The sequence below is a fragment of the Stegodyphus dumicola genome, chromosome 12, assembly GCF_044657685.1.
Source record: "Stegodyphus dumicola isolate Sdum_Otavi_A_Nest chromosome 12, ASM4465768v1".
Taxonomy (NCBI): Eukaryota; Metazoa; Arthropoda; class Arachnida; order Araneae; family Eresidae; genus Stegodyphus; species Stegodyphus dumicola.
In genome coordinates, this window is record NC_140779.1 from 76,661,394 (window position 1) to 76,674,870 (window position 13,477).

Genomic DNA, 13,477 nt, shown 5'->3' on the forward strand with positions numbered 1-13,477 from the left:
TATTTCTGTTAAGAATATATTTATGATATATTTTTACCAGAAATTACCTTGGTGATAATTGGTGGTACTTGGGCACCAAGTTTGTGCAATTGTTCGACTTGTTATTTTGGCTTTTGTGTAGTGGCAGTTTTTATGCCCAAAATCCCTGCTACACAAATCCAAAATAACAAGTCAAAGAATTGCACAAACTTGGTTTCCATGTACACATCAACATATTTTCACTTAAAAAATATCAGAGAATTGCATAAACTAGATATTGTGCATTACCTTGATTTTGTCTATGTCCACATTGATCTATATTCATTTAAAAAGTCAAAGGAGCAGCCAACAAAAAATATATAATCTCAATAAACTACATTTTAAATCAAACAATGAAATAACATAAAAAAGGAAATTCATCTTAGCACTACAGAAAGGAAATATCCACTTACCTTTTTTTTACAAATTCCCCTGTCTTCAATCAAACAAAATTCCTTAACAACATCCAAAAACTTCCTAAAATTTTCTGAACTAGAATCGGTATTCTGGCATCACCACATAAATTTACAAAAGTGAGTCAAAAATATCCTCCAGAGTGCAGGTATCCTCCGACATTCAACCATTACTATTATACACACTAGTCAAATAATGCTTTTTTCCCTTTCATTGCAAATCGTACAGAAACTTCAAATTAATCTTACAACATTCAGCCATTTTACTGTGTAAACCTCAAAATAACAATGTACTTCGTATCCAAAATCTGTTCCATCATTCAAAAGCACTGCAGTCACGGCAAAATTTACATCATGACAGGGTTTCCATAGCATTCAACTACTCAGGATACTCTAAACTATTTACTGAAACATTTAGCGCTTATAGCTGCTAAAAAGAAGTAAAATTGAAAAGCTAATAAGTACAGTGCTGTAAGACCTAACTGGTCTTAAAAAATTTTTGCGCAGTATGCTGCTAAAATTATGAAATAACAGGAAGAAAAATTGTAGTGAGCTCGCCAAAAAGTTACCAGGAGGTGTGGCTCCAAGAAATAGTTCAACGTGGTATTTTTTAAAATCTGAGCCATGTATTGAAAGTAAAGAGGGAGCTACCCTGCTTTACAGTGTTTTTTGGAAGGAAGACTAACCTATCGTAAAAGTGGAACTGTAAACAGTATCCGGTAACTCAATAGCTAAAGCTTAAAAAAGTTAAAATCAAAATTCATCTAAAACTTGCTGAAACTTTTAGTGCTTATAGCTGCTAAAAAGAAATAAAATTGAAAAGCTAATAAGTACTGTGTTGTAAGACCTATTTGGTCTTAAAAATTTTTTCCGCAGTATGCTGCAAAAATTATGAAATAATAGGATGAAAAATTGTAGTGAGCTCGCCAAAAAGTTACCAGGAGCTGTGGCTCTAAGAAATAGTTCAATGCGGTATTTTTTAAAATCTGAGCCATGTATTGAAAGTAAAGAGGGAGCTAGCCTGCTTTGCAGTGTTTTTTTGGAAGGAAGACTAACCTATCATAAAAGGGGAGCTGTAAACAGTATCCGGTAACTCAATAGCTAAAGCTTAAAAAAGTTAAAATCAAAATTCATCTAAAACTTACTGAAACTTTTAGCGCTTATAGCTAATAAGAAGAAATAAAATTGAAAAGCTGATAAGTACTGTGCTGTAAGACCTATTTGGTCTTAAAAAATTGGCTAATCTTTGGAATATGGTAACAGGTAGTTTGGTGACATTTTGGTAGGCGATAAAGGTTGCTACCTAGGTTTTTGGGAATAATGTAAGAAGTACTCAGTTCCGATTACGCATTATTTTGTGTGAGGGAAATGAGAGATCATGAGATATGTCATGTGACATATATGGACAAATCACAGTTCTTTAATCGGAAAAGGGGGAAATCTGGAAAAAGATCTGCAGTACTTTATAGCATTTTGTATTTAGCTTCATTCTGTGTTGTGTGAAAGAGTGTTGCTTAATTTTTGGATCCCATGGCCCTATCTAAAGTGAATTCGAAATGGGTATTTAGTGGGATTGAAAGGGGTAGTAATAAGTGTTTTTTTAAGGTTGTGCGAGATAGATGTAAAGATTGCTTATTAAGTTTTATTAAGTAGTATATTCTACCTGGTACAATAATCATATCTGATTGCTGGAAGTCATGTGCATGTTTGGAGGATGAAGGTTTTCAACATCTTGCTGTGAACCATAAGTATCATTTTAAAGATTCTGAAACAGGTGCACATACGAAGACAGTAGAGGGCACGTGGAGTGCTATAAAAAACGCCATTCCGAAGCATTATGATAAAGAGAATTTTGCTTTTTATTTAGTGCAGGAAGTATGGTGGAAAAATTCGCAGAAAAAATCATTCAATAATTTTATTGAATCGATAAGAAAAGTTTATCCGCCACGTAATCAAGATTCTGAAGAAGATTAGGTAAGTTTAGTGTATACATAATGCTATATGCAGTAAATATTACTATTTGGATTCCTCTTGTTCTTTTATATTCTTTTTTGTTTTTTCTCGTGATGGTGTATTTTAGTTTTTACATTTTAAATATTCTTATTCTGTATTTATAGGCTATTATGAAGTTCATTTGAATTTCAATTTTGGTAAAAGTATAGTTTAGGGTGCCCCTTGGCAATTTTTCGCGGTACATGGATACCGATTTTGTGCAATTCTTTGACTCGTTATTTTGGCTTGCGAAGCGGGCGCAAAAATCGCCGCTACACAGAGCCAGAATAACAAGACAAACAATTGCACAAACTTAATATCCATGTACACATCGACTTATTTTCTCTTTAAAAAAATTCAGAATTGCACAAAAATAGCATTGTGCACTCCTTTGACTTAATCCATGTACACATCGACCTATTTTCACTTTAAAAAAATTCCCAGAATTGCACAAACTTGCATTGCGCACTCCCTTTACTTTGTCCATGTACACATCGATATATTTTTCACTTAAAAAGTCAAAGGAGCACCAAATTCTACAATATAGGCAAACAAAAAATACATAATCTCAATAAAATACATTTTAAACCAAACAATAAAATAACATAAAAAAGGGAAAACATGTTATACATTTAAGCACTACCAAAAGCAAATATTCACTTACCATGATTTTCGAGTTTGCTTCGTACACCCAGAGCCACGTAAAATCAAAATATCAATCATACTCAAATGACTTTTTCCAAACCAGGTACTCTTTCTGATTGAACGCTTCACGTAGTGACCATCTGAACCTTTCTTCCTACAAACCCATTCAAACCATCTAAACAGTTTTTAAGTTCGACTAGACGCATGTCCTTCATGCATACAGGCTACTAAGTAAACCTTCATTTACACACCAGTCAATTAAAGCTGTTTTCCCCCTTTCGCTCCAAATCGTACAGAAACTTCAAATTAATTTTACTACATTCGGTCATTCTACCGTCTAAAGAATCAAACCAACACACACCACAAAAATACTTACAAAACATTCCATGATTCAAAATTTCCCAGAATCATGCACCCGATTACGTCACAATAGGGTTTCCATGACATTCCTATACTCAGGCTACCATAAATGAAAAAACAACTTAGCGATAACTCAAACAACAACTTCGCCATAATACAAGGGGTACCTTAAAGTCTACTCTACCCTCAATTTTTAGTCTTCGTGAAAAATTTGTTCTAAATTTCTTTCTTTATATATGTATGTGTATTATGTCTGTGTGTATATATCTGTATATGTATGTATGTACAGTGTACTCCAAAAGTTATGGAACAGCATGTTTTTGAAAGATTACCATTACAAAAATGTCCATAACTTTTAAATTCACAGTTCATTTTGCAAGACAGTAACGAAGTTTAAGAAAATATATGCAAAAGCAATAGCTACCACTTTTATTTTATAGAAATGAATACTTATATAGGAGCTGGAGAAAAATTGTAACTTTTGTTCACGAGTGTTGATCTTCAGTTATTATTACAATTTCGTGGACAGGAGAATGTCCAGGAGAAGTTGTTTGCCCGATTTGTTGAGGTGGTAGGGGATCAGATGGATGGAAATGAGGTTGTCACAAGCTGATGCTTCTAGACGTCTCAATGTCTCTCACAGTGTGGTCTGCTGACTATGGAATCAGTTTGAATTCAAGGATTCTATGTCTAAAAGACATGTTCCAGGCAGACCTAGAGTTACAACACCTGCAGGAGACTGTTGTTTAGCTCTTTCGACCCGAAGGAGGAGTAACATTACTGTGCCTCAGCTCATGGCACATCATTTAGTGGCAACAGGAACAAGAATCTCAGCTACTACAGTGTGCAGACCGCAGCACAATATAGGTCTGTATGTAAAACAACTAGTTGTTTGTGTACATTTGATCCGAGGATACAGAGGTGCCCATTTATGTTGGGCAAGAGAACACATCTCCTGGACCAGTCAATAATGGCCGTCTATTCTCTTCACAATGAGTCCAGGTTCACAATAAACTGATTCGGGTCGTCAGCTGATCTGAAGAGATTAATGCACCAATATATAACTAATTTAACTATTAACATATAACTAATACCACATTGTGGAAAGGCACAGTCACAGAGGTGGTAGAATAATGGTTTGGGCCTGGATCTTTCTCGGTGGTGACGCTGACATGCATGTGTTCCATGGAGGAACTTTGACCGGTATGAGATATCAAAACGAGATCTTTGATGTCTGCCCATATGCTGCTGCTATTGGTCCTGAATTTCTTCTGATGGACAGCAATGTGTGACCACACCGAGCTGGGGTTGCTGAAAAATATGTTGAGGGTCACAGTATAGAGTGGATGGAATGGCCAGCTCGGTCCCCAGACCTGAATCCGATAGAGTATCTTTGGGAATACCTTGGGAAAAAAAAAATGCTGCTTTAAGTCCTCCTCCAAGGTCATTAGATTAGCTTGAACAAGGATTACTCCATGTCTGGTCATTGTTTCCCATTTCACTGACTGACAACTTAATTGACAGCATGAAATGTTAATGCTGCCAGTTATTGTTAGAATCCATTTTTGTAATGTTACCACCCTATTTTTCCTCAAAAAACTGTGATATGCTTGTTCTCCAAGACTGGATTTCTCTTCCAAGAGTGCAATTTGTTGTTGTAATTCATGTTTGTGTTGAACTTCAGAAACATTCTATGTCGCATTTATTCATTCATTAAAGAACTGTTCAGTGAACATGTCCTGTAAATATCTTGTTTCTGTGTTGCTTCATCCTCTCTAATTAGACACAAAAAACATGCTGTTCCGTAACTTTTGGAGGGCAGTGTATATTATGTGTGCATATATATATTAATAATTTTATATTACATATATATATATATTAATATATATATGTAATATAAAATTATATGAATCAGAATTATAATATAACTATAAACATTAATTCTTCCTCTCTATTCTAAAATCGTAATAACTTCTCTGCATTGCGTTATTCAAATTAATCAATCATGCAATCTTACGTAACCGTTAATACCAGATGCCTCTTGACGACCAATTACCGAATTGTAAACCAAAACTTTTCTCTTCGCGTGCTTCCATCTTTCATAACGACGCACTTCAGCTTTAGCTCTCTACTGTGCTAAGATGTAATTTCGCTGTGTCCACAATAGCTACGGATTCTTGCTTATAAGTTGACATTTTTGCAGTTTTTGAGCGTATTAGCATTCCAATCACAAAATCTTGAATTTAAGAGTTCGCATACACGTTAATTTGAACACTAAAATCAATCACTTTAGAGTGCCAAGTGATTGTGGCTACAAATATCAATTGGAAATAAAAATGGAATTAAAACTGCTTCGACTGCCAAGTTCTTTAGATATTACCAAGTTAGCATTACTAGCATACTACGCAATCAAATTCTTCTTCAGTATGGGTCTAATCGCGCATCTACAGTGTTCCGTCTTTTCCTTGTGCTTTTATTATGACATATATATATATGTTTTTTTTTTGGTAAACGTTTACAATTGGGTGCCCCTTGTTTATTGGCGATTCTTTTTTGACGCCAAGAAGGCACAATTTCAAGCTGGCCGCTACACAAAACGAAAATAAGAAGTCGAAGAATTGCACAAGATCTGTGTCCATGTACACATCGATCTGTTTTTACTTTAAAAAACATCCTAGAATTGCACAAACTAGGCATTGCGCACTGCCTTAAATATGTCCATGTACACATCAGTCTATTTTCATTTAAATAAAATCGGGAAGCTAAAACAAAGTTAAAACTATCATGGTAACCAGAAGGGAGGTTTCATCGCCAAAATTTTTTAAAAATTGTCGCCAATCGAAGGGGCACCCAATTCTACACTAGAGCCATTTTTTTATATATGTGTGGTGTGCATATTATGTGTGTGTGTATATATAATAATAATAATAATAGATTACTGAATTTATTATCTCCTTTTAAAAATAAGTAGTTAAGTTAGAATTCTATTGAAATGAATTCAAATATTAGCATATATAAAATTGAATTATTAAAATAGAATAATTAAAAGCGAAAGTGCAACCAACAAACTAAGTAAGTATCTTCACTGACCAGAAATTAGTTGACTTTCAAGAGGAACAAATTAATTTCCAATGAATTAACAATAATTAATAGATGCAAAAGATTTTCATCCTTTTCTCGAGTAAGAATCAAGACTGAAAAAGCCATTTAGTAAGATAAAGTTAAAATTATTTTATGTATGTATATATGTATATTGCATTCTGTCTCCATTACTTCTTCAAGGAGAACTGGCAACATTATATCATTTGCCAAATATAAAATTCTTGTAATGTAAAAAGTTGGCAAATTTTTGAATTTTAAATATGAACCAAGGGTTTTTTTATCAAAATTTTAAGTTTCCAAATTTGTATAAAATCAGTGTGTATGTGTCTTCATTTGTTTCACATTTGTTTCTGTGTTTGTAGCTTTGATCAAGATGCCTGCTTTAATCGAGAGACCAAAAATGAGCCTTGCTATGTGGGCTGCATTAAAAACTCATATTATGAAACAACGAGAAAGGAAGAAACAAGGTGTGTTGTCTTTTAATTCTAATGTTCTCTTGCTTCCCTCTATATCAATAATAGAGTTTCGTTTATTTTGTAACAATTATTCATAAGTTTTCGTAAATATTGGATTTGGTTATCTTTCTTAGCTCATATATTTGGTCAAACTAGAAAGTTATGTAAACTGAATGATATATAGCATATTTAAAAATATAAATATGACTTATTAAGTTTTGGGAGTATTTTCCATGTGACCATGAGTCATACAGAAAATTAATTCCTGGTGTGTTCCCAAATGGCTAAAGTTTACTTAATTGCTGTGCTGTGATAAGTGCTTTATGAGTTTAGAGTTAATATAGCCAACCTAGATTTGAAATTTGAGCCTTGTTTGTAAATAATTGAACCCTAGCAACCAGAGCAAGTAGTCTTATCATGTAATACTGTTATAATGAATAATCATTTTCTTTTCAGTAAATATTTCAATTGTAATCCACAAGAAGTGGCTAAATAAATTTTAATTTGCATTGTAATCCAACGTATGTTTTCTGTTACGAGTTAAATAGCTGTCAATTGTAAAATATAGCTGGTTTTAACTGGGAGACTACGTTTTGCATCGTGTCCCTGGCAGATCACAGAATCTTCTAATTTTGAATGTTTAGCTTCTAATAAGCAAATTATTTTTAAGAATAAATGAAATTCATTGAATGAATAAAATTTAAATTGTACATGTAATTAATCATGATGAGAATAACAAATTTCAGTGATATATAATTATGAAATTTAATGATAAATAAGAATAACCTAAAATATGGTTCTAACAGTAAACAGCTTTAATAATAAACTATAACAGCTTATCAGATATTTATTGGAAATAAAAATTTATATGTGTCATTATTAGTAAGTTATTAATACATAAATACTTAAACCTCCTTGACGCTTTGACTTTTTACATGTTTTTGTAATAATCATTTGTAAATCTTGACAGCCTAATTCAAGTTGAGGTACTGTTCTGTTATTGGAACCAGATTAAGAAATACAGTCAAAAGTCGTTAATTCGGGCACCCGTAATCCGGAATGATCTATAATCCGGACCTCAAAGCTAAAAACTTTCTGCGCATACGCCGCGTTGGCACATGCGCACAGGCGTTTTACGCGTGCGCGTAAGACCTTGACTACTGCGCACATGCGTGTGCGCAAGTGCAGAATACGTTTTCGCGTGTGCGTTTAATGTATAACGGACGGTATAAACTAAAATTATCTAATTATCTATTTCAGTTAATGTTGATAATTGCGTTGTTCCTTAATCTTCGAATTGGATCCGGCTTATTATTTTTTGCAGACTGTAAGAGCAGTTTTCTAAAAGTAAGCTTGAACTTTCGATTATGTCAAATAGAATTTCCGATGCTGGAGCTCCCAAAGGATCTAGAAAACGAAAGTATGTTTCGATGTCCATCAAACAAAAAACGAATTGCTACAAAAAATGGATAAAAGCATATCCTTTGTTTATCTAACCGTTCCGAAATCTGTTTATCAATTTCACGCTGCTCTGCGCGGGGGGGGGGGGGACGTCGCGGCGCGCAATGAACTGGAAGTTGATCTGTCAACACTATCGTTATCTTCAGGGCAGATGTTTTTATTTTATTGTGCTTATAATTCCTTACTAAATGTAGTATTTAATTTCGATGTACTCCATCTTTGATATGATTTAAATCAAATTCCTCGTCATTATAAATATCACGAATACAAATCAAATAGTTTTCTGGTTGCAATTTTCTAATTTCGGCTATGCGTAAGGTATGCTTTACGCATCCGCGCGTTGAAAGAAATGTTTAATAAAGTAAACAAATAAATATTAGGCTTGTTTTTTGGTAAATTTTGATACCCTTTAGATCATAATTGCTCATTATTTTATAAATTATGGTTTCATATTTTTAATTTTATAATTTCTGCATGCCATCTTACCAGATTTAAACTGATGATCTATAATCCGGAAAAATCGATAATCCGGAATCGCCGAAGTCCCGACGAGTCCGGATTAAAGACTTTTGACTGTATATGCATTTATGTATGTATGCATATATGTATTTGCATATGTGTTCATACTCACATATCCACATGTACACATGCATACATGAATACATGAACACATACATCCATATATACAGGCATGCATACATTTATGAATCTGGTCCCGATAACAGAAGAGTACACTACCCAAGTTGTGATTAGTTTGATGTGTACAGTGCAAAGTCCCAGATCCAGACTCATCGGGACTTCGGCGATTCCAGATTTAGGATTTTTTCAGATAGAGTGCAAAGTCCGTAATCCGGACTCGTTGTGACTTCGGCGATTGCAGATAAGGGTTTTTCCAGATTATAAATCATCAATTTAAATCTGGTAAGATGGCATGCAGAAATTATACAATTAAAAATATGAAACCGTAATTAATGAAATAAAGAGCAATTATGATCTAAAGGGTATCAAAATTTACAAAAAAAAAAAAAAAAAAAGCTTATTATTTATTTGTTTACTATATTAAGCATTTCTTTCAATGTAAGTTGTTTAAATTGCTTCGTTTTTTGTCCTAAACGTGCATGTGTAAATATTAAACGCACATGCGTAACATAAAACACGCATGGGTAAAGCATACAGAAAAAAAAAAGGTCTTTGAGGTCTGGATTATAGGTCATTCCATATAATGGACATCTGGATTACAGACTTTGTACTGTATTAGATCATCAATTTAAATCTAGTAAGATGGCATGTAGAAATTATAAAATTAAAAATATGAAATCGTGATTTATGAAATAATAAAACATTAACTAAAGGTTTAAAAAAAAAAAGCTTAATTTTTTTTTTAAACTTTATGAAGCATTTCTTTCAAGTTGTTTAAGTTGCTTCGTTTTTTGTGCTAATACTTTCTCTTTAATTCTATAGACAGACATAATAAAGAACTTATGTCTATCTGTAAAGAGAAAATTAAAAGTAGAATAAAAGCCAAGCAAATTAATTTCTTAGGTACAACTCTGATATATGCCCTAATTTCACCAAATGTGGCGATATGTGTTCTGCGCTGGTTTTTGGCGCAATTGCGTGTTCTATGGCAACCCTGTTGACATTGAACAATCTTTAGCTGGAGCTCGTTGATTCGCGTCTGTGTCTGAGAAGATGGGAAGGAAAGATAAAGAAGTTGTTGAATTGAAGTTCGGCAAAAGGAAATATCATTGTGGCCATCCTGTTGAGGGGTAGTGGGTATTTGGAGGTGTGAAAGGAGGGTCTGGGAGATTATTTTTAATGCCTGTGCATGATAGAAGTAGGGATTTGTGAACCATAGTATGAATTTTCTGGAGTGTTTCTGGCTGTCATTTAAATACGATAGTGATTACGTGGCGGCATGTTAAAGGCGGTATGAAATTGGCATTTCTGCTGCTCGAAAAAGCATTAATTCATAGTAAGTGCATTTTATTTTATTCTTGTTCTTATTTTGTAGAATGTTATGTTCATTGGTTATTTAGTATGAATTTCTGTCGTTGTTTTTGAAACAAAACGCTGTGTACATGGTATTATTTGAAATTTATTGTTATTATATTATTTTACTAAAGCGAGGTGTGCGTAGATCGTAGATTCGTTCCTTGCCTAAATTGTGCAATTCGTAGATGTTTTTTTAAGTTTAAACAGGATGCTGTGTACACAGTATTCTTTGAAATTTATTGTTATGTTAATTTATTAAAGCGAGGTGTGCGTAGTTCGTAGATTCGTTCCTTGCCTAAATTGTGCAATTCGTAGATGTTTTTGTAAGTTTAAACAGGATGCTGTGTACATGGTATTCTTTGAAATTTATTGTTGTTATGCTAATTTATTAAAGCGAGGTGTGCGTAGTTTGTAAATTCGTTCGTTGCCTACATTGTGCCATTCGTAGACTTTTTTTAAATTAAAACATGTGGCTGTGTGCATGGATTCTTGTCAAATATTTTTGGTTAGAAATTTTACGTTTTTGCTATCTAAATTTTTTGTTTTTGTTTCAGATTTTTAGCTTAAATTGTGTGTTTAAAACGTAGTTTTTGCATGTGCGAAAACCACGTTTTTGGAGACATTTTAGGCTTAATGTTCGAAATATAAACAAAAAATTTAGATAGTAATATGGCAGCATGAAGTTTCTCGCCAAAAATGTTCATCTAGCCTTTAAACTGCTTGAGGTTTCCAGTGAGCGCTTGGAGCCTCAAAACTACGTATTCATATCCTTCCTTGGTCCCCCCCCCCTGTGGGCACCTAAAGCCGACTGTATACCATGACGTAGTGTTATCATGCCGGATTGGTGGCCGGTCTGTCTGACAGTGCTTAAGTGACATTCTTCTGTCCGGGGTTGGGGCCCCTGTTGATAGCAGATGCTTTTAACTATCCCTCCAGAACGGGGACTTGGAATGTGAATTGCTGAGCATTTCTGTCGACTCAGCTTAGTCTTAGCTCGTCGGCTCGACCAATAGGTTAGTGGCCCCTTGGATCGCCTCTAGGAGTTGGAGCATTTAACTGTATTAAGGCAGCCTCAAGATTTCCAGATCTGAGTGCCCCTTCCTCCTAGCACACTATCTTATTTGAATGAAAGTTATAACCAGGGCAGGAGTTTGTCTCTGGTGTTCTCTTCTGTCTTATTCGAACTTGAAAATTCGTGATAGTGATGCGTATGTAAGGATAGACCAGAGGTCGGCAACCTGCGGCTCGCGAGCCACATGCAACTCTTTGGATGTGAAGCTGCAGCTGTTTAGTACCATACGCAAATATTATTTATTTTTTTAAAAGAATAACATTTAAAAATCATTCTGAATCAATTAACGAGGATTAGGCACTGATTCTGAAATTTTGTAAATTGCAATTGATTGCTTGTTGTTATTGTTTTTTTACGTTAAAAAAAGGTAAGTGCAGCTACATGTTAGGTTAAACTTAGGTTAACTTTTTAATTCGGAACAATTTAACGGTTTGAGCATAATTACTCAAAAACTCTTTACCGCTCATGTTTGAACCATTGTCCTAATTTTGGCCGCGTAAATTACTAATATCTAAACCATTTCCCTCCAAATTTATTAATAAGAATGTTGTTCGTCCTTCACCAGTCGTATCTATTGTAACACAAAATACAAAAACCTTTCTTCAATACTCATGTCTGTATTTTCTAAATTAAGATACCTCACACAAATTAATATCTGCTCTTAAGCACACTGTTTCATTTTGAATTTTGTCTCCAAGGTAATGAAGCATTTTTATTATTTTTTTTTTTTTTTAGTTTGAATTTTATTAATATATATACAGACATGATAAGGTCAAAATTTTTTATCATTTCTGTACACTAAAAAAAAATTATTATTTCTTTCGAATAACTTGTTACTGGAACTACAGAAGGCTCAGTTTTGTTTGGCTAAAAACTGAATGGCATAGATAATTTTTTCAATAACATCATGCTGATGCTTAGTTTCCTTTTTTTTTAAATAAATTTTGAAATTCCGAATCAAGAGGTTTATTCTTTCATAATTGTTCTTAAGTAATCAGACCAAAGATGTAGATTTCGGAAATGCATTTTATTTATTTTTTTTTTTCTGATGTTTTAAGTGCTCATATAAGTGGTTCCGTTCTTTAAATTCAGAACTACTCAGTTTTGCGTTGTTGAAACTGTTAAAATTTTTGCAGCAGAAACAATAAACATAATATTTTCAGCAGAATTTAGCAACCTTTTAACTCTTTCGTTGTTTGGCAAGATTCAACAAAAGTACATCTAAAAACAATTTACGTCCATTTTTGTCTTTTGGGAAACCAAAACTCGAAACCAGGATATCCAGACCATTTACTATCAAGGCTTGAACTTAAGATAGCAATAATGGCCTTGGGAATATTATGGAATCATCAGGCTCAGAAAAATAGGTATCTACTGCTGAAAGTGTAGATTTCTTCTGTTTTTTTAGTATTTCTTCTGTTTTTTTAGACCAGCTGCATTGAAGTTCAAGGTAATTCTCAGGTGAAAACACTTTCGAACTCTTTCTGATTATTAGTTTCTTTTGGCAATTTCAATCGCAGCTAGACATTGATGGACAACTAGTACTAGTCCAACAAATACTAGTAAGTCGTCCTCTCGCTTTCTTTTTAGTCATTGCATTCTGATCCTCAGACAGTTTCTTCTGTTTTTCTTCCAACACCTGGGAAAAAGTGAAAACAGAAAAGCAGAAGTAAAAATAAAAGTAGGAAATAACTATTATAAGAACTATTGCATAAATTACTTCTTCTGAAGAACACTCGAAAAGTCGCTGAAATATTTTACCTTACTTCTGAAAAACTGAGTATATTTTAAACCGTTGCTTGGAAAATATATGAACAATTAGATCAATACTAAATAATTCAACGAGGTGGTACAGTCAAAAGTCGTTAATCCGGACTCATCGGGACTTCGGCGATTCCGGATTATCGATTTTTCCGGATTATAGATCATCAGTTTAAATCTGGTAAAATGGCATGCAGAAATTA

General features: G+C 33.7%; 1 protein-coding gene across 5 annotated transcripts in view; it reads left to right on the forward strand.

Moving 5' to 3' along the window:
* Nucleotides 1-13,477, forward strand: part of LOC118200941 (uncharacterized) — a 67,815-nt gene that overhangs the window by 1,324 nt on the left and 53,014 nt on the right. For all 5 annotated transcript variants that reach the window (XM_085806604.1, XM_085806606.1, XM_085806607.1 and 2 more), the window contains exon 2: nt 6,893-6,997. In XM_085806604.1, coding sequence (XP_085662730.1) covers nt 6,904-6,997 — 94 coding nt within the window. In that variant the 5' untranslated portion in view covers nt 6,893-6,903. The remainder of the gene's footprint in view (nt 1-6,892; nt 6,998-13,477) is intronic.